The 26,947-nt window shown below is 32.3% G+C and overlaps 2 protein-coding genes and 1 long non-coding RNA gene across 3 annotated transcripts in view; 2 read left to right on the forward strand and 1 right to left on the reverse strand.

The window, feature by feature from the left end:
• Window positions 1-26,947, reverse strand: part of LOC115879437 (angiotensin-converting enzyme) — a 123,192-nt gene that overhangs the window by 87,215 nt on the left and 9,030 nt on the right. The window contains exons 2-8 of the mRNA XM_030896270.1: window positions 19,779-19,940; window positions 19,479-19,719; window positions 18,659-18,850; window positions 18,251-18,518; window positions 18,061-18,185; window positions 15,881-16,124; window positions 15,718-15,816 (exon numbers count right to left, since the gene is read on the reverse strand). Coding sequence (XP_030752130.1) covers window positions 15,718-15,816; window positions 15,881-16,124; window positions 18,061-18,185; window positions 18,251-18,518; window positions 18,659-18,850; window positions 19,479-19,719; window positions 19,779-19,940 — 1,331 coding nt within the window. The remainder of the gene's footprint in view (window positions 1-15,717; window positions 15,817-15,880; window positions 16,125-18,060; window positions 18,186-18,250; window positions 18,519-18,658; window positions 18,851-19,478; window positions 19,720-19,778; window positions 19,941-26,947) is intronic.
• LOC115879440 (proline-rich protein 4-like) lies at window positions 641-15,402 on the forward strand. Its single transcript, XM_030896277.1, has 3 exons — window positions 641-726; window positions 13,402-13,615; window positions 14,326-15,402. Exons 1-3 carry the CDS (start codon window positions 715-717, stop codon window positions 15,321-15,323), a joined length of 1,224 nt encoding a protein of 407 aa, XP_030752137.1. The 5' UTR covers window positions 641-714; the 3' UTR covers window positions 15,324-15,402.
• On the forward strand, window positions 23,453-24,146 carry LOC115879448. Its single transcript, XR_004049716.1, has 3 exons — window positions 23,453-23,507; window positions 23,559-23,666; window positions 23,719-24,146. It is a non-coding gene; the product is annotated as an uncharacterized LOC115879448 (long non-coding RNA).

Below are 26,947 nucleotides of genomic sequence, written 5' to 3' on the forward strand. Positions count from 1 at the left end.
TGTTTGGGTCCGGTAAAAGTCCGAAATGGAAGCAAAATAAAGAAGTTTTCGAGCTTTTACCACTTGGTTTTGGTAAATCCTAGGTTTAGCGCGCTTATCCTAGGTTTAACCGCATTTCGGACATTTATAGTGACATAAACACTGCTGCGTTAATCTCTACTGAGCAAAAAAATATTGTATCGATTATACGGTACTTTTTATTAAATTGAAAAATTAACATCAAATATTTTGGTACCAACCAGTACTATTTATCTTGTTTTAAACATAATTTCTTAACATATATTATCCGGAAGTACTTCATTCCATTAGCTAAAAACTATAATGCACTTTATATTCGTTAAATGCACTAAACATCTGACTGTGACCGTACTACCAGTACTATTCCTCATGCTTTAAACGAAATTTCGTAACCATCTTATCCGGAAGAACCAGGTCGTGATCTAATAACCATAAAAAATAAATAACAAATTAGTACCGTGGTACTAGTTTTTCAGAACCGTACCGTCTCTTCCCCATTTAGAGAGGTGCAAACCTAGGGCTCTTCTTCTACGTTACTTCTTCTGCTTCTTCGTGAGCGAATATCGTTGTCTAGCTATAGCCCATCAGGGGGGTTGGAAAGTACCATATAAAACGTGGGTACCAGCGTGGTTCTGGTAGCAGTACCGGACAGTGTACGTCTTTGGTACGTTCACGCATTTTAGCGTACACAAAGAAATGAAGCTTCTGGTAAGTGATTAGGTGGAATATAAAATATTTTTTTTTTGGGTTACTGGGTTTTCTATTTTTTTTATTTTGTCTTATTTGGTGACACATAATATCTCATAAAAAATAAATAATTTTTATTTTAAAAAGTTAATTTTGATATCTGAATAAATAATAAAAATTAAAAAGAAAATAAACAATATCATAATTGGCAATACATAGTAGAAAAAAAAAAACATTTCAAATTCAGTCTTTTTTATATCTAAATTCTTAAAGTGACAGTGTCAATTATACAGGGTGAGTCTTAAATAAGTGCAAATATTTTTATTTTTTTCGCAAAATTTTGAGTTTTTAAAAAATAAAGTTGGAAATTTTGTTTCGTTTTTAGTTAAAACACATAATTTCTTGATAATCTGGCAACATAAATAGTAGACTAAATGTACAAGAAAGACAACCCAGAAAAGATTCAGTGGTCCTCAAAAGTTAAGGAAAAATCTTTTGTTTTTAATTTTCAAAGTAGAATAACTTGGTTATATTGGACTTAAAAATGGTTTTGAACTGGATTTGAAAAACGACAAGGAAAAAAATATGTTTCTTTTATCGAGATCTACCAGCCCTGAAAATATTTGCACTTATTTAAGATTGACCCTGTATATATACTGTAGTTCCAAAGATATCTTCTTATTCTACATTAAATTTTTTTCAATCTAAGAAATAGCTCCATCTCTGACATTTAAAGCAAAATATCATTAACCAACAAAGAATAACGTTTGAATTGGTATTATGTGTAGGGTGTATCTTATGTAAGAGATACAGGATCGGTTAAATGAAGGCAAAGTTGCGCAAATTGATGCTCAATAAAATGCCGTATTGCATTTTTATTTTTTATTTTTTTTGCATAAAATATTCTGGTGATGGAATTTTCTGTACGAAACGTCGGCAAATATCAAAGTGACTATATACAGGGTGTCCCAGAAATAAGTAAAAATATTTTAAGAGGTAGTAGATCTCGATAAAAGAAACATATTTTCTCTTTATTGTTTTTCAAATAAGTCCAAAATAACGGAGTTATTTTACTTTGATAATTTCCAAAAAAAATGATTTTTTGCTAAAATTTTGAGAACCACTGGATCTTTTTTGGATTTTCTTTCTTGTAAATTTAATCTAATACCTGTGTTGCCATATTATCAAGAAATTATGTTTTTTAACTAAAAACCTCAGAAAAAATCCAAAAATTTTTTCAAAAAATTTCCAATTTTCAAAATTTTTTTTCGCCAAAAAAAATTCATAGGCATGTTTCTGGGGATGAATTATACTACCAGTTTAAAATATTTGCACTTATTTCTGGGACACTCTATATAGTATTTTAAAAGTGATGAAAGGATTTAATTTAAAAAAAAATCAGGTCCGTATTTAAAGAAATTAAGTTGATGATGGTCGCCAGAAGCCAAAACGTCAGAGTCAATATTTAATCACACTGAGTTATAGAGCAGAAAAAGTGGCCATGAAAATGTGTTTTTCATTTTAAGTTATCTTAACAAATAAAGCCAGGAAACAATAGAAAACAAAATTGAAAATTCCGTTTTCTTTTTCGAATATATTCGGAAGTATTCGGAATTTTTCAGAATGCAATACGGCATTTTATTGAGCATCAAATTGCGTAACTTTGCCTCCATTTAACCGATCCTGTATCTCTTACGGTTTCCGAAATCCCAATGATGAGCGTCGAGTTCGAGCCACCCTGTACAGCGTTTCAATATTATTAAATAATTAAACAATACACATTAAAGTATATATTTTTATTCAATATGTTTAATTATGCTTTGATCTGATGCTTTCTACAGGGTGTCCCCAGCCCATAAAAGGCTCTTTGAAAAAATGTAAGCATTATTTTTTAAAAAATTTCAAGTTAAATCACTCAGTTATATTTAACTAGCGTGTACCCGCGACTTCGTTCGCGTCGAATTAATCATTTGTAATGGTGATGATAAAGCAAAGCAAGAATTTCCATTAACATACAAACTGGATAAAATTTTCTCACATTAATGTCAGCATGAGAAAAAACAATATGGCGATATTATTATATAACTTATATAATTAAGGTAATATTTGAGGGGTAGTTTCATCTCGCCGGAATTTGACTTTCGAAAAAACCGTTTGCCAAAAATAAGCTTTTTACGTCAAGCAGTTTAAGCAGAATCGTGGTTAAGAAATTACCCAACTTTTTGGAGCACCCTGTATGTTTTTTTAAAAAATTTCAAAATATGTACAAAAACCCAATAAAATAAGCTTGTCCAAGCGTTTTCCAGAAAGACTAACCGTTTTTTAAATAACAAATATTGTAATATTTGAGGAGTGTTTTCACTCTCTTGGAATTTGAGATTCAAGAAACCCCTCCTTATCGAACCTCTACACCCCACAGTCAATCCGTTTGCCAAAAATCAGCTTTAAACGTCAAGCAGTTTAAGCAGAATCGTGATTACTCAATGGTCATATTTTATGAAACATCCTGTATAAATTTATAAAAAATCTTAAAACATGTAAAACAACAAAATAAAATATACGGGTTAAGAGTTTTTCCGAAAAACTCACCGGGTTTTAAATAAAAAATATTTTAATATTTGAGGGATAATTTCACCCCCTTAGAATTCGTGTTTCGAAAAATCCTTTCTTATCGAACCTCTACACCCTAAAGTCAATCCGTTTTCAAAAAATCAGCTTTTTACGTCAAGTGCTTTAAGTAGGATCGTGATTCATCAATGACCAGATTTTTCGAAACGCCCTGTATAAATTTTTTAAAAATCTTAAAATATGTAAAAAAACAAAATAAAATATACGTATTTAAACGTTTTGTCGGAAACTTGGCCGTTTTTTAAATAAAAAATATTGTAATATTTGAGAATGGTTTCACCCTCTTGGAACTGGAATTTCGAAAAATCCCTTCTTATCGAACTTCTACACCCTAGAATCAACCTGTATGCCAAAATTGAGCTTCTTACGTTGAGTGGTTTGAGCAGGATCGTGATTAATCAGTATGTCAGTCACTTAAGGATTTTATATATTGGTATAGATTTCTTTTAAAAACTGTAAATAGAAAACTTGTTTCTTTGGTCCAAAATACTTGCACAAAAAATACCCTGTATATACATACTATCATTACATAAATTTCTACGTATTGTCAAATATTTACGATAGTATAGAATACGGAATACATGGAGAAAAACTGAATAAAATTTAACAATAAATTGACTATTTTTCAACTGTGTGCAGTTCCAAATAAATAAATGCCTTTATTGTCTAAAAAATTTACAATTTGTAGACAAAGGTAAGTTAAACAAACAAAGTGAACAAACAAACAAACTAAAGAGAATACAAAACATTATACAAATAACATTGTCAGTCTTATTGTTTAAAATAAACATTTATAAATGTTTACAATGTCAAAGAATAAAAATAAAAATAATATTCAAAAATATTTAGTTAGTTTATAGTAAATATCAATGTCATTGGTAAATATAGTAATAGCAAACATTAGACCAGTGTTTTCAAGATCAAATTCGATTATCAAAATATAATTCATTTACGGCGTAGAAAGCCTTGTCTAGTAAATAAGAGTTCAATGCTTTGCGAAATGAAGAAAATGATGTTATGGATTTGATTTCAAATGGCAGGTGATGTGCATTTTTTTCGAGTTGTATAATATTGAACTTTTAACTAATTCTGAGAGTGGATAAGTGTGAGATGGCCTTTCTTGAGAAGCTGATACATGCTTTTCGCGACAAATTTTTCGCATTTTTTTATAATTCACTAATTCTTGAATAGACTTTTTTATTTAACGTTTTTTTTATGCGAAATTGCAATATTTTTTTCGTTATATTAAAGCCAACATGTCAATCGGCAATTGTCATCTGTCACTTAAATTCACATTTCAATTGTTTTTTCTGTCATTTTTTGTACGGTGGTTCGGATTCTCAGCAGTAAAAAAAGAGATTAATAAAAGACCACGTTGTGTAAATATATTTATAATTAATATTTTTGTCAAATTTAAATAAATGTACGTCTTATACAGGATGTTCGGGTCTCTTTCTTGCTTATTATTCTAGGTATTTTCGCTCTTATTATTTTTAAAAACTATTTCGATATTTCCGTACATATTTCCACTGCATTTTGCGATGTTACAGATTACGTAAATCATTCCATAATCCTTTACGCATGATGTTTGTCTTAATTTGCTTGATGATATTATTCCTTGCTCGATAATATATTTCAAGCAAGCGAAGGCTTAAGAAGGAAGTGAAGTAACAATAAACATGTAAAAAGAAATTGTTCTGTTCAATACCTGTAGAATAAAATAGCTTTTTCCATAGCAACTGTTAAAATTGCCTTATATCTATCAAAAATAGTAGATAAAATAGTAAACAGGAAAGATAGGCTAAAAATTTTATTTCTTCTCGCACCTTTTTTAATTGCTTCCATTTTTGAAAATTTTTGTATTCCCTTTCATAAGTTATTCGCCTCAGCCTGAATATCTGTTGATAATTTACTTATTTCGTTTTGAGCCATTTCTGGCTCCAATTCAATCAGCAATCGATACGAAAGAGAATTAAAAAATATTGACTCAAAACTGACAACTAAAGAGACAGCTTTATTTAATTGTCAAATTACATAGAAACCAACGCCAACCCAGCACATTATTTTTTCTACTCGTAATAAATTCCTTGAAATAATAATTTCTGAATATTTTTTAAAACGTATCTCGCTATGGAAAAAATTTGGATATTTTATATGAAATAAAATGTTATTCATAACATTATAATTTATTATAATTAAAGTAATAATAATTAAACTAAGGTATTTTGTCTTGCAGATGTTTATTGCCTCTCTTTGAAGAAAGTGTACCACATATCCATTTAAATTAAACAGAATTTGCAGAATTTCTCTGTAACGTTTGCTTTTTCTCGACATTTTCCCAGTAATAACGAGTTAAAATTCAATGCAGAGATAAAATAGAAATTTATTTGGCGTAAAAGTGCAACCGTTTAAAATACAGTCACGCTCATATTGAAACGATAAATCCGGAGATCAAGACTTTCAAAGATTTTAGTCCAGAAAAAAAAATCAAATTTCAATTTTCATGTATTTTAAAGTTTTGTTATACTTTTTTAGTTGACCGATTTTGATTATTTTTAAGCAAGTTGTAGCTAAATTATTTGACTTTTTAGTATCTCTTTCTAAATTAAAAATGAAAGTTGTCATCTGTCAATTATACGATGGAAAACAACATGTTGAAATTTTGGTAAAAGTTTAAAACACCCTGTGGAGTACGTTAACAAAACAAGGAATTTAAAAATAATTTTATCATCTATGTGTATCTTTTCTAGATATATTGTTTTTTCGTTCATCTCAATAGCACTATCATTTTTGGAGATATTCGCTGTTGAAGAAGACAGTAACATTTTTTCGTATTTTTTACATTAAAGCCTTTGCTTTTGATCATAGTCAACAGACCTATAAAATAGTGTTTATGATTTATGTAATGTCACTGGCTTTGAAAAATCATATTATTATTGTCTGTTGGGCAATTACTATAGCAGATATTGTTTTAAGTCCAAAGGTTGATCTTTACCATGATCAATCAAAGCAGCAATATTCATCTCTACTAGAGTAAACGTCTGTAAACAATAGTTTTCAATGAGAGTGACATTACGAAAACAATAAACACTATTTTATAAGTGTGTTGATGAGGATGCAAAATCAATGTTAAAAAAGCTGTAAGTCGTTATTGTCTAATTCAAAAGCGAATATCTCCAATAAAAATAAAGCTATGGAGATGAATCAAAAAACAAACTATCGAGAAAAGGCATATCTAGATGATATAATGATGTTTAGATTCCTTGCTTTGTTAACATATTTCACAGGGTGTTTCAAACTTTCACCAAAATATCAACATTTTATTTTCCCTCGTATAATTGACAGATGGAAACTTTCAATTTTAATTTAGAAAGAGATACTAAAAACTCAAATAATTTAGCTACAAACTGCTTAAAAAATCATCAAAATCGGCCCACTAGAACAAAATATATTAAACTTTAAAATACATCAAAAATTTAAGGTGCCCGTTTTTCGTGTCGGTGAATGTATATACCAGCGGCGTGCGGTCCATTGAAGCGGGGGAAGCACCGCTTCCCTAAATTTTTTAAAGATAAATAGTTAAACGTTAATAATACTATTAGTTTATAACAAAAGATTAATTTATTTTGTTAAAATTATTTATTTGAAACCTTACATAAACGTAGTAAATTTCATTAGCCTTTCACTGCATGGATGCGCGCCTGTTTTGACCTCGAACGCAAACGACAAATGTAGGCCGGAAAATCGCGCACAGTTGCTAGCCACGGCAGCGATCGTTCGGCCGCCTTCCGCGACTTTTAATTTATCGGAACGGGTTCGCTTGCGATTTTATAGGTAATATTGTATTTTTTTCGGATTTAACTTAGTGTTTACTGTTTCGTTTGTAATGTGATTAAGAAAATGTAAAAGTAATGTCTCAAAATAGGTTTTTTTTACCGATTCGCTTCCCCGTCTATAATTGTCACCGCACGCCGCTGGTATATACTTAGGTATAGGCATATCATAGAGTAAAGTGGATTGTTTTTATATTTATATTGTTTATTCTCTAGAATGAAATACTACTCCTAGTCGGAGGTTAAAAAAAATTAATAAAATACTTCAAATAGAGTAAATGCTTGAACACCTTGTTGTAAAGAATATAAATTAATATAAACAATATGTTTAGAAAATGTCATTTAGTTAGTGATATCCTTCTTGTGCAGATTCCTTTCTAGGCGTTCAACTTTTTCTTTCTTATCAGATGGTTCTATTAACTGCTGCAACTTGGAGTGCTTGGAAGTCCTCTATACCTGTCCAATGACGAATTTTTCTCGACCAGGATATATAGCTTTCTTTGGCCTATTTCTTTTTTACCTCCATCGATTTTATCCTGGAGAATTAGACGCTGAAAGTGATAGCATTCTACACGTAGTATGTGTCCCAAATAGTCTATTTTTCTCTTCTTGATGATTTCGAAGAGTTCAAGTTCTTCTAGACCAGCTCTTCTGAGAATGTCTTCATTTCTGAATCTGTCGACCCAGGACACTCTCAACATTCCTCGTAGGGTCCACATTTCAAAAGCTTCAATTCTGTTTATTGTTGTTACTTTTAATATCCATGCTTCCACATCATATAACAAAACAGACCAGACATAGCACTTCACCATTCTGTATCTAAGACCGAAGTTTAAATTCCTATCTGTGAGAAACCTTCGAAATTTTAGGAACGTTGTTCTAGCTTGTTCGATCCTACGTTTTATCTCTTGATCTGGATTAGTGATATGCATCCACAAACGAAATTTAACTATTAATAAACTATTAACTAAAGAGCATATCAATACATATAGGTGGAACCCAATAGGGGATTAATCATAACAGAACAAATATCAAAATTAAAAAAAAATGTAAACAAATCAATAACATCAATTAGTTTTGTATTTATTCAATCGTCACAGTTCTAATTGTTCGAAAACACGATTATAAAACCTTATTTCAAATATATTTCCGGAAATAGTGTACATTTTTTGTGTCTGGCGTGCTACGTCGGGCAGTACTACCAGACCAGTGCTACTAACATTACTATACCGGAAAGAAATTCCCTCGGTAGATTCTAATTGCTAGTTTTCACTTTCAAACGGTTTTCGATTCGGTTTTATTTTGTTGGTACCGTTGGTACCCGACCGAAGACCGTATGGCGCTGCTCTTTGCCATTTTCCGAAACGAACAAAGACAGAAAATGAAAAAATACGCAAGAAAAAGCAAGAGAGAAAGGTGTTGAAAGATAATTATATGCTTTTAACGTTATGGTTTGAATTTGATGGGTGATCGCTTCGTGATGAGGCATAATTATCGCTTTGTTTGTGTTGTTTAAATGTAAACAACTCATTTTTGGTACTTCTGGAGTAAATTTATAGTTTTCGGTAAATGCCATAGACAAGAGATATATACAGGGTGGTCCGAACTGTATTCCGGAAACTTCGGCAGCATATTTTGCAAATAAAAATAAAGTTCGTATAAATATATGTACTAAAGTGCTTAGTTTCGGAGATACAGGGTGTAGAAGTTTCATTTTTATATCGATTTTTTCCAAATAATTTCTAAGTAATACAGGTACAGATAAAAATTTATTACTCTTCAAACTAGTTGAAAAATATGTAGGTGGCGCCCTCTACAATTAGGAATCATATTGGCATCAAAATCAAATTTCTCATGTCGAGAAAGTCCCAGACACCAATTTTTATCTAAATATTGACGTTACGTTAGAAATTATTTGGAAAAAATCGAAATAAAAATGAAACTTCTACACCCTGTATCTTCGAAACTAAGCACTTTAGGACATGTATTTATACGAACTTTTTTACTTATTTTTATCTGCAAAATATGGTGCCGAAGTTTCCGGAATACAGTTCGGACCACCCTGTATAGTTCAGAACAATTAAACTTTAGTCCCGTGATTAAGTTTTAAGATTTAATTTTTCATGATTGCAATCCTACTCAAAAATCTGTTCATCCTGAAATTTTAATTTTTCTACAACTTTCTAAAGATTAAAGTGTAATATATACAGGGTGCCCCTTAATGACGATGGGAGCGATTATTGGACCTATTCTAAGAAAAAAAAACTTCTTAAAATGAATTTACAATCTTTGGTAGAGTTTTAGATGTATAGAAAATTTATTCTAAAAATGGTAATATATTAAAACCTTCTCGACATAGAATGTGGCATTATGGTATTTTTGGAGTAGATCTAACTGTAATTTATTGAAAAATACTACCGTATGATCGAAGAAAAAACGGCGTCAGCGATAGCTATGAAATGAAGATCGCTGTCATTTTATATGTAAATTTATATGGGAGATGTCATCGATCGTCATTTCCCAGCCAACTGGACGCCGTTTTTTCTCGATCATGCAGTACTTAAAGTTTAATATTAATTTGAATCACCCTATACATCTATGAAGATATTTTTAAAATGGAAAGTATAATAAACTGCAAATGTTTAAAGTAGATTGGAGTGGAAATATCGAATACAAATCCTGATATGAAGTTGTTCAGGATAACTTGTTCATCTTGTATAATACATATGCAAATAGTATTTAATGTATTTGTTATTAAAAAAGCAACACAACTTGATTTATGAAGAAAATCACTCTTGTATTTATGTACTCGCAGAAAGTAGGCAGGATTTATGGACTGTACATTATGGAGTTAAGAGCTATATAAATTCTATTTAATAGTTATTTAAACCATTTAAATTTATAATGTACTATCATTCTGTAAACTTTCTACTTAAGCAAAATAGGCACTAAAAACGTATACAGAGTGTAAGGAATGCCATGAGCCATTCATAATTCATCATCATATTAAAGAATATACTTTGCAATAGAATAACATTATCTAAAATCTGAAAAACGTTTCAGTTGAAGATTATACCATTATAACCTGCTTAAGACCTAACGAACTCTCAATAAGTAGCGTCATTAAATATTATAATAAAGTACGGATCAAGTAATGGCGTCTAGAGCTTGCCCTCGCCAAAATTATCTTCGATTGTCATTCCCCAGCCGTTTTTGACGCCGTTTTTTTTTTCGATTGTATGGTACATTTGCAAAAACTTTCGATAATGAAAAAAATTCGAACTAAAAGTCGTGAATGACAAAAATAAATCTAAAGCAATTTAAAATAGCGAATCTATTAATATAATCAACGAAACTAACTAATAAGCCATTACAAAATATCGTTTGGGTAAACTTGGAAACGTAGAAAATGCTTGTATTTCGAAAAAAAGGAAAATTTCTAAAATGAAATTCTATTGTTAATTGTTATACGTATGATGTAACATTATCATGTCCAGTGCAGATCACTGATGTCTAATTGCATTCTAAATAATTCATTTTATACAAATGCAGCTGTTATTTGCTACTCAACCGAAATGGTTGGTAATCACTTCAAGCTGTCCTAATGACAATACACCATATGGCGTGCTATAGAAACAGCGTTATATAACCACGTTATTTATAGGAAATAAGAAGACTTATTTTTTTCACGTTTGTATTAAGCTGTAGTCGGTATTTTTATGTGCGTAATTTAGTTTTTGATTGATCGAGAAGAGAATGTAATAGTAATTATTGAAGAATTTTTAACGATTGGGTATGTTAAAGAGGAAGGATTGCATCCAATTAGGTTATGTAAGAGCCATGAATAAATAAAATTAGTCTGTGTGTGTGTGTGCGTTAGGGGGTATGCTCAGATATACAGGGTGGACCTTAAATAAGTGCAAATATTTTCAGAGCTGGTAGATCTCGATAAAAGAAACGTATTTTCTCTTTACCGTTTTTCAAATAAGTCCAAATAAGAGTTATTTTACTTTGAAAATTTCCAAAAAAAATAAGTTGAGACTGGATCTTTTCTGGGATTTCTTTCTTGAAAATTTAATCTACTATGTTTTGGGATAATATCAAGAAATTATGTTTTTCAACTAAAAACTAAAAAAAATCCACAAAAATTCTAAATGTTGTGTTTCTGGGCTCGAAATATACTACTCATAAAATATTTGAACTTATTTAAGGCTCACCCTGTATAATATAAATAGACAAACATCGGTTTAAATCGAAGATACTCGATCCGGATGGAAATAGAAAAATTCTAGATTACCAATTATTTTTAAAATTTCTTAATAGACAATTATTATTCAGTACATTTATGTTCTCTTTTCATATAAAATTATAATTAACTTTTGAACTAGTATGCAAAAAATATTGTAAACTTGGACAGAGGCATTAAAACACCCGGTATATTCATTTACTAAAAATAAAATTAAAAAAGAAATAAGAATCAGTTAGTGTTCGGAAGTTATGTAATACGCTACCGATTTAAGTTAAAAGCCATTATCGGTTCTATATAGTTAATTACCATATACACATACACACACCACGCTATTAGTTTTTAATTGATAATAAAAACAATCGAAAAGACTAATTAGTAATTTTCCGAGTCAGGTCACGCTTTCAATACACGCTGGCCGGTGGCCATAGAACGCTTCAACGCACTGTATGTGCAGTCGCGTAATTGGGCCATTAGCTGCAAAATTTGAAAGTGCAACGCCCAAATGGTCGATCGGAACCTTTCAGTGATCGATTGGGTACTTGTTCTATCGATGGTGGATCAATTAAAAGCCGTTCACACTTTCGAGACCGAATTGCGTATCGTATTTGTACAGTGTGTCCCATTTTCTCTTTTATGAGTAGAGATACAAAGATGCGGTTTATTTTTTTGTGAGTGTAGAAGAATGTAGAATTTATGAAGAGGTGTTAATTGTTAATCACTGCGTCCAAAAAAGTTGCGTTCAAATCTATTGTGTCCCCCCTTCTTGAGTTATAGCTCATACAGTCTCAGGGCTTTGACAAAAGCTAGTATCTGCGACGGTTTTACAGAGGTTAGTTCTCCATCTCCGATATCAGATGTACCAAAGTTAATGGCACGAATGGTTGTCGTCTCGGTGCACTCAGTGAGAAGGTGTCTGGTGTTTCCCCATTTTTCCAATAGAATCTACATTCGCCTTTGTTTCTTAGCTTCAATCTAGTGAGGTGTTCGTTGAGGAGACAGTGTCCTGTTAGAAACCCCGTGACAATCCGAAGATTGTTCTTTCTTAAATCAAGGAAAATCTTTGATTTTTCTCGGTCGTAAGTTCTGAGAAATTTTTTCGAATGTCTTAGACCGGGTTGGAGGATTCCAAGAACTATTTTATTTTGTAGATTTTGTTACAGTGGTGAAATGCCTCTTCTTCTTCCTCTTTTACTTATTTGATCTGTTAGTTTTAAGGTTGTCTCTGTAGGAGTTCTTGGGAGATGGATTGCCAACTGTCTTTCCATCATTTAGGAGGTCTTCCCGGCTATCTCTTAGCCCTTAGTTTCCCTTCAAGAGCTATGCTATATTTTTCTTTACCTACCCCATCTCACTACGTTCTGTATTCCACATTGTTGTCTCATATTTGTGTTTCTAATTCTGTTTCTTCTAGTCTTCCCCATTATGGTTCTTAGGTTCTTCACTTCAGCGACTCTTAACATGCTTTTGGTCTCGTTTGGTTCCTCTCGGATTTCTATGCCATATGTGATTCTTGGTCTGATGCAGGTCTTATAAATTTTAATTTTGCTGCCTGTTCGCATGGGGAAGGGGTTTGTCCACACTATTTGCCTCAGACATCCTGACATGGCCGTTGTTCTGTTTATCTGGCTTCTCAGATCTTTCTCTGGATCATGGTAGTAATAATTTTATTTTCTACTACCAGTTTGCATCTTACCGGCTCTTTAGAGAAAGTTAAGCATTTAGTTTTTTTTCTGTAGAGGTAATCATATTTAATTCTCGCTTACTTGATAGAATTTATGAAGCTGTCTCTGCACATCGTTCTCTGTCTCCGCGATAATGGCTGCATCATCAGCGTAACACACCAACTAACTCTGTTGTAAGATTCATTCGATAACCGATATATATTCTCATAAGACATTTTTGCGAAATACCAAAAAGACATTTTTGAAATAATAATATTCCTGTACAATCCTTTTACTTTAATATTTCTTTTCTCTTGGTTTGTAGGGTTTTTCTGCGCTTTGCGCACTCCTGCTGTTGGCAAGCGCAGAAGAAAAGTCAGACAGTAGCGGTACCGAAAAAAAAGCGACCGACAGCAAACCCGTGGAGTCCGCCCCTGTCGAGAAGAAGCAGGACAAGCGGGGGCTGGAGCACAGCTACGGGGGTGGTCACGATTTCGGAGGCGGCGGAGGTGGATTCGGTGGAGGACATGGTTTAATAGGTCAGTATTTGTATAAGGTACTTGGGTACTGTTTAAAACTTTTGAGAAAAGTTTAAAAAAGTAATGAAAAAAATAAAACGATTTATAAAATATACTACCAAAAGACAGAAAAGATTAAAAGACTTTGTAATTCTCACTGTCCGTGGACAAGTTTTATTTAAATTTCCAGTACCCGTGTGGGGTATTTTAATACCCCACATGGTCGTTTAACGTAGATATGGATTAAAAGACAGGGTTTTTGAAGTCTTGATCACAAAATCCCGCTCAAGATGGGCTGGTCACGTATGCAGAATGCAAGAAAATTGCATACCAAAATCTCTGCTTTACGGTGAGCTTGTAGACGGTAAGAGGAGCCCGGGTGGACACTCAAAAGGTCCAAGGACATTTTCCACGAAAACTTGAAGGGGATAAGCATGCAAAATCAGGAAGCACAATGCAACACAATAGAGAAGAATTGTAAGCGCAGTTAACAATGACAACCAAAAACTAAAGAGGCAACAAAGTAACGAGATTTTTGAATGTCCAGAGTGCGGAAGAAAGATAACATCACGTATCGGGCTTTTCAGTCACAGAAAAGCTCATGAAAAAAAGCCTTGCATAACCATTTGAGAATTGCATAAGGTCTTTTAATCTCTACTATCTTTTGGTGGTATATTTTATGACAGAGAAATATGACCTCATAATTTACTTATAATATTACCTTATTTCAGACTTAGGAGTACACGAAGAAAAAACCGTAACCATCGAAAAGAAAGTACCCCAACCCTACCCAGTAATCAAAACAATACCGGTACCAGTAGAAAAGAAAGTACCATACCCAGTAAAGGTTCACGTTCCTGCTCCATATCCTGTTGAAAAACAAATTCACGTACCCTACAAAGTACCAATTCACGTCAAAGTACCCGTTCACAAACCAGTACCCGTAGAAAAGATCGAACACGTCCCTGTCGAAGTTCATGTAGATAAACCCTACCCTGTTAAAGTTCTAGTACCACAACCCTATCCTGTTGAAAAAACTGTTCATGTACCTTACAAAGTGCATGTTCCTGCACCATATCCCGTAGAAAAGGAGGTTCCGTATCCATACAAGGTGCCAGTGCATGTTCCTAAGCCTTATCCAGTCGAGAAAATAGTACCTTACCCAGTGAAAGTTCATGTAGACAGGCCATATCCTGTACATGTCCCTAAACCTGTACCTTATCATGTTGAAAAGAAGATCCCGTACCCTGTATTCAAGCCTGTTCCAGTACCAGTTAAAGTACACGTAGACCGTCCTATTCCATATCCAGTAGAGAAACCTCAACCCTATCCCGTGAAAGTACCTGTACCCGCTCCATACCCCGTAGAAAAGAAAATCCCAGTACCTGTAGAGAAACCAGTACCATACCCTGTAAAAATCCCAATTTTCAACCCAGTACCTTACGAAGTTAAAAAGAAAGTACCGGTAGTCGTAGAAAAACCCGTACCTTACCCTGTAAAAGTACCGGTAGCAGTACCAGTCCACGAAGAACACGGAGGTGGAGGTGGAGGTGACCTAGGTGGTTCCAGTGGTGGACTTGAAGGAGGACACGATTTCGGAGGAGGTCTGGAAGGAGGTCACGATTTTGGAGGAGGAAACGAAGGAGGTCATGATTTCGGAGGTGGATTTGAAGGAGGTCATGATTTCGGAGGGGGTGAAGAGCACGGAGGTGGCTACGGACACCGCTAGTACCTGAGAGTACCGACTTAAAATTTTCTAGGACATTATTAGGTTTACGTCAGTATTAGTACCTCCTTTTTTACTGTATATTGTGATGTTTTTTTTTATTTGTTATGATAATAAATCGTATTTTTTATAAAATTGCCTTTTGTTGTGTCCAATGTGTAATAGTACTCTTAAGTTAACTCTAAGATTGTTATAAAAGTACTAGTATATAAAAATTATACAGGGTGAGTCTTTAATAAGAGCACATATTTTTAAGGTACGACAAGTATATCATAAAATCTTATTCATTCACTTTCAAATACACATTTTTTAAAAATATTTGGCATTACCTTATGTCAACAAAACGCCAAAATGAAATTTTTTCCTATATTTTTTAATTAATGAATATTTTACTTACCTCAGATATGGTATGTTTGCTGGAATATGATATTTTGAACCCGGATCAAAATCAATTTCCGAACGCAGCACTGGTGGTTTTACTCCTTGGTACTGCTCTCTATATAAAAAAAGAATATTTCGTTTTATTTTTAGTATTATTACAAAAAATATTTTGGTAGTACCTCAGGATATGCCAATGACAGTTGTACTGTTCTTTCCCAATTTTCCTGTTAAAAACATCGTACCTCCATTTGTCCATGACAAAAGCAAACGGTAAGAAAGTTATTTTCTCCAGCGCCATCTTGTATAAAAAGTTAATATCGATGGCTGTATCATCAATGGAAACTGGTACTAACCCCAGAGCTTGTAGATGCTTTGGAGTACCAATTGAGAGGCCTATAGCTTCGCCAATTGCTTCATGGAAAGCTAGAACAAAAAATAAAACTAGTGTATGATGATATAAACAAAAATTGATTAATTCTGTCAAGTATAGATAGTTTAACAAATAGTTATGATGATAGTTATGGCAAACCTGGTACTGAGTGGTAATTTAAACATTAATAACATACTTTTGGAACAAGTACATATATATGAATACTTAGGACATGAAATCGGTTTAGGAACACACAAGGATAGGCCCAGACAAAGTCGTCAAAGAGTCACAACTGAACAACAAGACCGCCTTGTGTGTTAAATTGCTAGAATAAATCCCAATGTTTCTCATCCAGAGCTACAAAGACAACTTCTGGCAGCTACAAGTGTGAACGTTTCAGTTAAAACTATAAGAAAAAGGCTTCGTGCACGAGGGTTTTACAGTAGGAGAAAGTTACGGATCCCACAGTTATCTCGGCGAAATAAAATTGACCGGCTAAATTGACGCCTTCATCATCAAAACTGGACAAGTGAGAATTTGGCAAAATGTTATTTTTTTGGATGAGACCAGAATTAGCCTAAGATCAGATAACCATCGAATTCGGGTTCTCAGAGCTCCAGGAAAACGAGCGAGACTTCAGGCTGCCAAATCTGTACCAAGATATAAAGTAGGAACTGTAATGTTCTGGGGAGGTATTATACTGGGAGCAAAAACTCCATTGTTACCACTTCAACAAATTTTAACTGGTCGGAGATGTTGATTTGGTGCTAGAACAAATCGTTAGTCTTTGGAGAGCTCCAATTGGGGATAATTTTAACTTCATACACGATAGTGCACGTCCCCATACCAGCAGAGTGACTAGAGAATGTCTTGAAACGGAAGGTGGTCACAGTTTTGGACTGGCCTGCATGTTCACCAGATCTAAACCCTATCGAACACTTGTGGGACTAGCTCAAAAGAAGGGTTAGAGCTCGTCGAAACAATCCAGGAAGGTGTTAGAAAGTAAACAGCTTATTGGTGCAGCATTAGCAGAATGGGAAATCATACCCCAAGACGAGGTTGATAATAAGAAGGGCTAGAGGTGGCAACAAGGAATATTAAAATTATCAATTTTCTTTTTGTTGTTGCTTTTTGATTATTAAAAATTTAAATCTTAATTTTGTTTCAGAAACCAAAAAAATACTATTTTGTTTATTTTGCGAACTGATTATTTTTTTTATTACTAAATGGATTATTTTTCATTAAAAGTCATTGGTAAGGACTGAGTTTTATTAATTAAACGCAAAATTTTTATACGTCTCAAAAATTATGAAAAATAATAGATGATTTTCCATATAAGTTTGGTTGTGTATATATTAATACTTAGGACATGAGATCGGTATTAGAAGAGATAATCAGACACATGAAAATTTACAAATAGGTTTGTCGTGGTCGGCATTGAGATCTTATCCTCCAATATATTTAAAAATAAAGGTCTTTAACCAGTGGGTCTTGCCTGTCCTCACGTATGGAGCTGAAACACTTGCTTTGACAAAAAATAACATACATAGAATACAGGTCATGTAGCGGAAAATGGAAAGGTCCATGTTGGGAGTTACACTCAGAGATAAAATACCCAATCATACCATACGAAATCGAACAGGATCTGTCTTACATCTTAAATGGAATTGGGCAGAAAATGTGGCTAGGATAACAGATGGAGGGTGGAAAAAGAGACTTGTGGAATGGAGACCAAGACACGAGGCCTATAAAAGCAGAGGACGACCTCCTAGTCAATGGACAGATGACATTAAGAGGGTGGCTGGAAACTGGATACAAGTGGCACAAAATAGAAAGGAATGGCTATAGTTTTGTTCAGCAGTGGACGAAATAACCAATGATGATGATGATGATGATAGATAGATAGATAGATAGTTTAACGCCATTTTTTATTAGATCATATGTTATTTTAGTCTAACTATAACATTAAAAACTATATAAAAGAGTTACCTGGGTTAGCTCCATCTCTGAACACTTTCGGTTGATTCTTGTAGCTCATAAAATAGTGAATGTGAGCCATTTCGTGATGGGCAGTGATCAAATCTTTCATATTTATGTTAGCGCACACTTTGATCCTATTCCAAACAGAAAAAAAAACATAAAATATATTTCTTAAACAATATTTTGTATTTTTATCCACCTGAAGTCTCTCCTGTTACAAAAATCCCAAGCAGAAGGTTGACATAGAACCACCCTGTCTGTGGGTTCTTCAAAAACTGAACCTTGCCAGAAATCTAAAGGCATAGCGCTCATGTTGAGGGAAACGAAGAAATCTTCGGCAAGCCTAAACATGTCGATTGGAGTGTATCCTTGTTTTATCATTTCTGGAGTCACGTCCAGAAAATGCTGGCCTGGATAAGGTTGGGTGATGTCGAAGATGTTGGACCAACTTTGACCCCACATGTTTCCTAAATAATAAGAAGATATTGTAGTTAAAAGTTTGATATAAAAACTACTATTTTTTTTAATACACTGTGAAACTTTATTTCGTTTATGTTTCTTGACTTATATTGCAGGAGAAATAATATTGCTGAAATCTACTCCTTACCTAAGATATGGCTGGGTAATGGAGCTTGCTTACTAATTCTTTCTGGACCATAGTACTCCCTCAACCTGCGTCTAACGTAAGCATGAAGCATCTCGTACAGAGGCTTGATGTCATTCCAAGCATCTTCTAAATCTAATTCTAATGAAGAGGTCTCGAATGGAAATGACCAGTAATCGGCAGTGTTGGTAAAATCTGCGTAAAAATAAAAATATAATTAGTTATACAGGGTGGTCCTAACTGTATTCCGGAAACTTCGGCAGCATATTCTGCAGATAAAAATAAGTAAAAAAGTTCGTATAAATGTATGTCCTAAAATGCTTAGTTTTGGAGATACAGGGTGTAGAAGTTTCATTTTTATTTCAATTTTTTCCAAATAATTTATTGAGTAACGTAAATATTTGGATGAAAATTGGTACCTATCTGGGACTTTTTTGACATGAGAAATTTGATTTTGACGTCAATATGACTCCTACTTGTAGAGGGCGCCTCCTACATATTTTTTAATTGGTTTGAAGAGCAATAACTTTTCGTCCGTACCTGTATAAAACTACTGAGTAAAAAAATATACATTTGCGACGTTTTCTACGTAAAATAGGTCTTTTGGTAATCGAAATGGTATATAATCTCTTAGTAAATCGCTTGGAGTAATGGTTCTCGAGATATTTGGAATCGAAATTATCAATACCTGTCATTATTGACATAAATTAAACATGTTGACTAAATACTAATTAGACTGAAATCATAAATTCAACAGAAACTGTTTAACATCATTTTTTCATAGAAAAATTTATGATTAATTTAAAAAAAATTCCCAACTTACTGTTTAATCTGGCTGCAGTGTTAGATAAATGAATCATCTGCTCATACATCTCCTTCATTTTCTGGCCAGTCTGTCTCCTCCATTCAGTCCAAACATGTTGCAACTCATCCCAATTCCTACTTTTAGCCATAATTTTATTCAAGTCTGGCTGCAACCTAAGTCCACAATGAAAATGATCGTTGTAGCTGCATATCGAAGCTGAATTATAGATGGCTAACATGTCGTTGATCAGTCTGTTGTACTATAAATCAAAGAAATAAGTCATTAAATGATGTTTGATATAAAATGAGAGGATCTTACTCTGTCTAGTTGATCAGGTGACATAGCTGCTGGACCAATGACTGAATAGTAACGGATTTGTCTGTAGGTCTGAGGGTCTGGAATTCTATCCACACCAGCGACTTGGTTTAGAAGTTGCCAGATGCCATGTTGAAATCCTGCGTAGGTTTGTTGAGCGTTTAACTGCAAAAAAACAGTGTTTGATTATCATTTTAAAAATATTTGACAGCATAACTATAAAACTTTTTGTTATACCTACAGGGTGGTCAGAAATGTATTCCGGAAACTTCAATAGCGTATTATACATATAGTACTAAGTAAAAAAGTTCGTATAAATGTATGTTCTAGAATGCTTAGTTTCGGCGATACAGGGTGTAGAAATTTCATTTTTATTTCGATTTTTTCCAAATAATTTCTGAAGTAACGTCAATATTTGGAGGAAAATTTGTGTCTGGGGTTTTTTGATAAGAAAAATTTGATTTTGATGTTAATATGACTCCTATTTGTAGGGGGCGCCACCTACATGTATTTTAACTGTTTTCAAGAGTAATAAGTTTTTGTCCGTACCTGTATAAAACTACTGAGTGAAAAAACTTCCGTGACTTCTTGCGTAAAAACTGTCTCGTCTTGCTTTGGGTCACATTTCAAGAATGACAGCTCTCACCGAAAAACTAGTTAGCTACGCCACTGAATTTTATGTGAAAAACTCTATGGGTCTCAGTTTTCACGATTTCGATAAGTTACAAGAAAACCGAAATACGAGGGGGTTCCAAAAATGTACCCATTTCAAATTAATTTGCTTTGCATTTCAGGAACTAAGAGGACAACTCTGACTGTAGCATCTTAAGTTTTATAAAAAAAACTGAGTAATGTAAAAATATCATATTTGTACCCTTGCTAATAAACGAGAAACTCTGTAAAACAAACAAAAATGAAATACCATATACAGAGTGTATCTGTAAATATATTCTACTTTGTTGATATTTTTTACACATATTTTTTTATTCCATTAAAAAATTCGATTTTAAATTGGTTTATATAAAAAGTGATTAGGTATAATGATAAAATTTCTGAAGAACTTATTTTTATAGACAATGCAGAATATCTAATGCTAATTCTTGAACATCACCGGCAAAAAAAGGAAGACCAAGTGTGTCAACTACAAGGTCAAAATGTTTAAAAAATTACTCTTTTAATAACAAAATGAACTGCATTAATCGTGCCGACCTCCTGTGCATCGTTTTAATAATGAAATAGGCGTTGCCAAGGATTTTTTTCGCATTTTTTTTATTCAGTTCCTCCAAGTGCATAGTGCATTCATTATTACGAGTTATTCCATAACTCACTTATGGTAATCTATAAAAATATTATTGTAGGTACGCACTTGGTGTGACATTAATATGAATTGTTTATAAGCGGTTTATACTGTATAAGGCAATGTTTTATTATTTGTCTGTAAAAAGTATAAAATATAGACAGGTACATACTGCAAAAGATATTATAATTTCTTTTACTATTTTATTTCAAATTTAAGTTTCAATGAAATTCTCGAAATTAGTTGAATAAATTAGGTGTTTAAATTATACTTTATACTTAAAATTTTACGAATATTCGTCCCTCCCCCCAATGTCTAGAAAAATACAATTAAAATTAATAGAATATCCTAGCAACAGCTTGCTGTAATCAGTTCCATCTATAGAAAAGGCCTAAGTGTGCTTTCACACACACCGGCAAAATCGGTACCGGTATCGGTGTTGAAATTGATTACACTATATATAAATTAGCTCCTTCACATATACTCCGATTGATTCTCTACTATAAGAAATAATTTACTGTCTACTGATTACTGTCTACTATTCATAAAATAAAGAAAATAAATTAGTTGATAGTAGTACTGAAAAGTCCGAAACTATTGTGGCTTGTGTAAATCCATCTTTAAATCAGATGATTGTATCTGAGTATATTTTTAATATAGTCTGTGAAACGAATAACTTTGAATTTGACAGTTCCCGCGGGCTTTTCTAGTGTAAATTTTATTAGGTTAGCAACTTGCGGCCATGCTGATGCAATGCCGTCTCTAATAGAACAGCCTCTGACCGAGATGTATGACGTCACCCTAGTTAGATACTACGGATTAATTATGTTGTAGGATACATGGAAAACATAATTATTATTCCTCGTATATGTAATTTTTTGGATTATATTCGACACTATTTTTTTCATATGACACAACACTGATGAAGGCTATAAACGTTTATTTTTTTATTTATTTTATATATTTTAGGCTATAACGTTTTTTTTAAACCAAAAAAAATAATGAAAAACCAAATGAAAATTTAATCAGTGTTTTTCCCGAACCTAAATCCCAAGATAATCAAAAATTTTAGAATAATTTTACATATAAAATGACAGCGATCTTTATTTCACAGCCATCGCTGACGCCTTTTTTTCTATGATATTGTATTATTTGCAAATATAACTTTTCGAACATTAATGCTTGCAAAATATACATATAAATTTTGTGAATGCAAATAATAATACATCACAATTAGTAGATATTGAATGTTTTTTATTAAATTAGATCGATTTTCAAACCCCAAAATCTAAAATATATTTTACATTTTACCCATTATCTTATGTACCTACCTATTCATTATTTGTAGGTATATTGTAAAATATTTGCTGCATTTGTATGGTTCATAGTTTATTTGCCAAAGTATTTATTACTATAAATAGGTATATATATTGTATTTATTAACTGTATATTATGTATATTTCATGTAAACTATATCAGTTTTAAAGTACAAACCAAAAATACGAGGAATAATTATGTTTTCCATGTATTCTACAACATATTTATTAATCCGTGGTATCTAACTAGCGTGACGTCATAAATCTCGCTCCGAGGCTGTTCTATTAGAGACGGCATTGGTCTGATATTTAGAAATGTGAAAGGCTGATGACATTTTACTTTTGTCAATTATGACATTTCGCATAAGTTTCGCATTGATTTTTGCAAGAAGAGGAAGAACTGTTTCTTGTTTTGTTATTTTCCTTTTCTATTTCACGAAAGTAAAAAGAGTTACCTATCTGATTCGTTCCGGCACTCATTTTAAAGACTATCAGTAACTTTTTGGATAGAGGGATTTTATATTTGCCATGTTGGTAAAAAATAACGGTCAAAATTCAAAGTTATTCATTTTATAGACTATATATTGGTATTAGAAAATACATTTTATTTCATTTAGCAAAAAATATGTAGGTAGATAAAGGTATATACAGGGTGGTCCGAATTGTATTCAGGAAACTTTGGCAGCATATTTTGCAAATAAAAATAAGTTAAAAAGCTCGTATAAATGTATGTCTTAAAGTGCTAAGTTTCGGAGATACAGGGTGTAGAAGTTTCATTTTTATTTCGACTTTTTCAAAATAATTTCTGAAGTAACGTCAATATTTGGATGAAAATAGATGTCTGGGAGTTTTTTGACATGAGAAATTTGATTTTGGTGTCAATATGACTCCTACTAAAGTCCCTAGATATATAAAGTACCGCAATTACCGCCATATTGGCGCCAAAACTAGCGGCAAATTTAAAAAGGAGGCCAACAGTTTCGGCTTTTTAAGCAGCTGGCAGCTGGTCGGTCCGGCGCCAATATGGCCGACCAACATTGACAGGCAAACCGTAAAATAAAATATTTATTAATTGTAATAGAATTACGTTTATTATCTACAGTTTACCTTCATTTTAACGTAATATCAGGTGGTATATTAATATTCAATTTCATAAATTTAATTTTTTAGGCCTATATATGTTAAGAGGTTATAAACGAATGGTTTCCGTACAAGTGTTTTTCATTTGTATTAGCATTTATTTTATGTTACCTTTTAGCGCAAAGTACGCCAACAGAAGTAAGTTAATAGGTAAGAAGAAATAAAGTTAGAATAACATTTAGCATTTTAGTACTTAATTCAGTCAAACAATTGGAAAAACTTTGTTTGTTGATAAGAACGGGCTACCTATACCATAAGTAAACCTTTCCTATTATACCAGTTATGCTGTAGTTAGTTTTGACAAATAAGCATGATGTAACGAAAGTCTTTGGAACTATGAATAAGCTACAAACTTAAATTTGAAGGCCGGCTTTTATATGAGAAAATTTTGAACCATGGTTGAAACAAATAAATGTAATAATTAAATTGATATGATACATACCTGCTATTTTTGAAATATATTAATATATTGATAGAAAGATTGTTTCAGTTAGTATGACTTCAGGTAGTTTCAGCATTTTAGGTATGTAATTGTGCACTTATTTTATAAATAACTTAGAAAGAAGCTTGAAACGCATAGGGGCTCTTTATGTGTGCTGTATAATTAAGGTTTGTATGTTATGGAGTCATGTTTATACAACAAATTTATTATTAGTTGAATAAAAGCAAGTTAATACCACATAATTCAATTAAAATATATTTTGCTCTGCAATTTAATGTTATATTTTTAAAACAACAAGTGTCATAGTCATAATGTTTAAGTATCATTATTATAAAAAAGTTATACTGCTATAAATTTAACATTGAAATAACTGTAATTATTGTTATACATAAATTAAGTAGGCATAATTTTACCTCGACAATATGTAAAACTTCAAACGAATCTTAACAATTTTATGCCATGTATAAAAATCAAATTTAAATCACACACTTTTATTTATAACTGACAGTATAAGACCAAATTTTTAAATATAACTTTACATGCTTACATTATATTCTTTACTTTTTATTAGTAATTACAATATGAACCAAAAAATATTAATTACTATCAATAAATACATAAAAACTAATCTATTTAAGTCCATGAAAATAACTATATAGTTAGCATATGCATAAACAACATTCTTGTTATTAGGATCAAATTTATTTGAGCTTTTTTTCATTGTTTTGGTTAATATCCCTGTTAGTCCTGACTGGTAAAACCACCTGAAGCGAGTCATCCAAATCTATATATGTATCATAACATAACTTATTCTTTTAAATAATTATCCTTCGTTTGGTCTGATGATAATATATTGTAGATTTATCTAAACTTCTTGCTGCAAAATGTTGAAAACTAAACTACACTAAACATTTTAGGGAATGATTACGTAGAGATTTCACTTACACTTAGCATCCTTTTTAAAAGATATGTATGGTAGTTTGCAAGTAAGGTCTTTGTCTTGTTCTAGATTAGATTTCTAGAGGTTGATTTCGGCCTGACCCACTGCGACATTCTCAGATCTATTGTGGTCTTGTCTTGTTCTATAATGAAGTTTTATGTACCAGTAGGTTATACTACAAATAAGATTGTTAAAAATATTCATTGGAGCATAAATAAATTCAATCCACTACCTAACGTGTATTGAATATCGACGATGTTAGAAACCACATCAAATGGCGGCCTTTTCGTGTAATACAATTTCTTCACTAAAGATATCGACGCCTATACATTATTAACTAATAAATTTGTAGCATTTATTTATAATTATTTTAAAATATGTGGATAAATATTTTTATCCTGAAATTGACAGCTTCTCAACATTTGACATGACAAATTCAGCCAAATGTGACATTTAAACAGTCCTACCACTACAGTTTTTCCAGAAATACCCCAAAAATCCGCCATTTTGGCGCCAATAACATTGAACAAACCAATTGCGGTACTTTATATATCTAGGGACTTTAACTCCTACTAGTAGAGGGCGCCACCTACATGTGGTTTATCAGTTTTGAAGTGTAATAACTTTTTGTCCGTACCTGTATAAAACTTCCGAGTGAAAAAAATTACATCTCTGTGATTTTTCACGTAAAAAATATCTCTTTGTAAAATTCGCTACGAGCAACCGTTCTTAAGATATTTAGAACGGAAATAGTCAATACATGTCATTATTGACGAAAAATAAACACGTTGAGTAGATAGTTATTTCACGGAAATAATAAATTTGGGAAATTTTTATTTTTTTAAATTAATCATAAATTTTTCTGCAAAAAATGACGATAAAACAGTTTCTGTTGAACTTCTGACAAAAAAAAACATTTCAAATTTATGATTTCAGTCTAATAACTATTTAGTCAACGTGTTTAATTTATGTCAATGATGACAGGTATTGATAAATTCGATTCCAAATATCTCGAAAATCATTACTCGTAGCGATTTTTACCAAGAGACCTTTTTCGCGTAAAAAATGTCGTAAATGTATATTTTTTTACTCAGGAGTTTTACACAGGTACGGACGAAAAGTTATTAGTCTTCAAACCAGTTAAAAATATGTAGATGGCGCCCTCTACTAATAGGAGTCATATTGACATCAAAATCAAATTTCTCATGACAAAAAACTCCCAGACACCAATTTTCATCGAAATATTAACGTTTCGAAACTTCTACACCCTGTATCTCCGAAACTAAGTATTTTAGGACATACATTTATACAAACTTTTTTACTTATTCCAATGTGCAGAATATGCTGTCGAAGTTTCCGGAATACAGTTTGGACTACCCTGTATATCAGCCTTCGGTACATATAATATTAATTTATATTTTAACGTATCTTTAAAAGGACCAGAATATAATAAACAATAACTTATTCTTACCCAATCTTAACACATATATTTACACACAGTAATATAATTGATAATAGGTTATTCTTTTCAGGCCATCCTTGAACCTCACCATACTTGTGAGAAGTCTTTGTCTTAAACGTTTTGTATAATATATTATTATAAACAATTTAAACTTGACATTATTTTACCCACAAAAATGTTATTGTTAGCTCCCAGGAAAACATTAATACCATTTTTCATGGTGCCTACTCGTAAAAACATCATCGTATTCATCCATTTGATAATTGCTACAATTTTTTTGTCATTTCGAGTGGATGATTGTTAAGATGATGGTATGATACATAGTTGTAATTATTAATTACGTATATAAGGGGGGGTACTATTATTCTTATTAAAATTGGTGTGTCATTCAAAAAAATTATAACATTGATGATTTTTCAAACTTGGATGAGTCAGGTTGTGATTTTTCGTTCTGGGAAATTCACTACCGCTCCTAATTTTTCATTGATCGTCTAAATAATTGAAGTTATGTTATTGTTGTTATATTAAATTATTTAAATTATCGGTGCAGCATGCTTAAAGGCTGATTCATGCTG

This window comes from Sitophilus oryzae, unplaced genomic scaffold, assembly GCF_002938485.1.
Source record: "Sitophilus oryzae breed Bouriz unplaced genomic scaffold, Soryzae_2.0 scaffold_1576_pilon_pilon, whole genome shotgun sequence".
NCBI classification, from domain to species: domain Eukaryota; kingdom Metazoa; phylum Arthropoda; class Insecta; order Coleoptera; family Curculionidae; genus Sitophilus; species Sitophilus oryzae.

What these genes read in the sequence shown, in the direction of transcription:
- LOC115879440 (XM_030896277.1), top strand. An exon ending in TGGAGGACATGGTTTAATAG is followed by an intron (nt 13,616 to 14,325) that starts GTCAGTATTTGT and finishes ACCTTATTTCAG; the next exon opens with ACTTAGGAGTACACGAAGAA.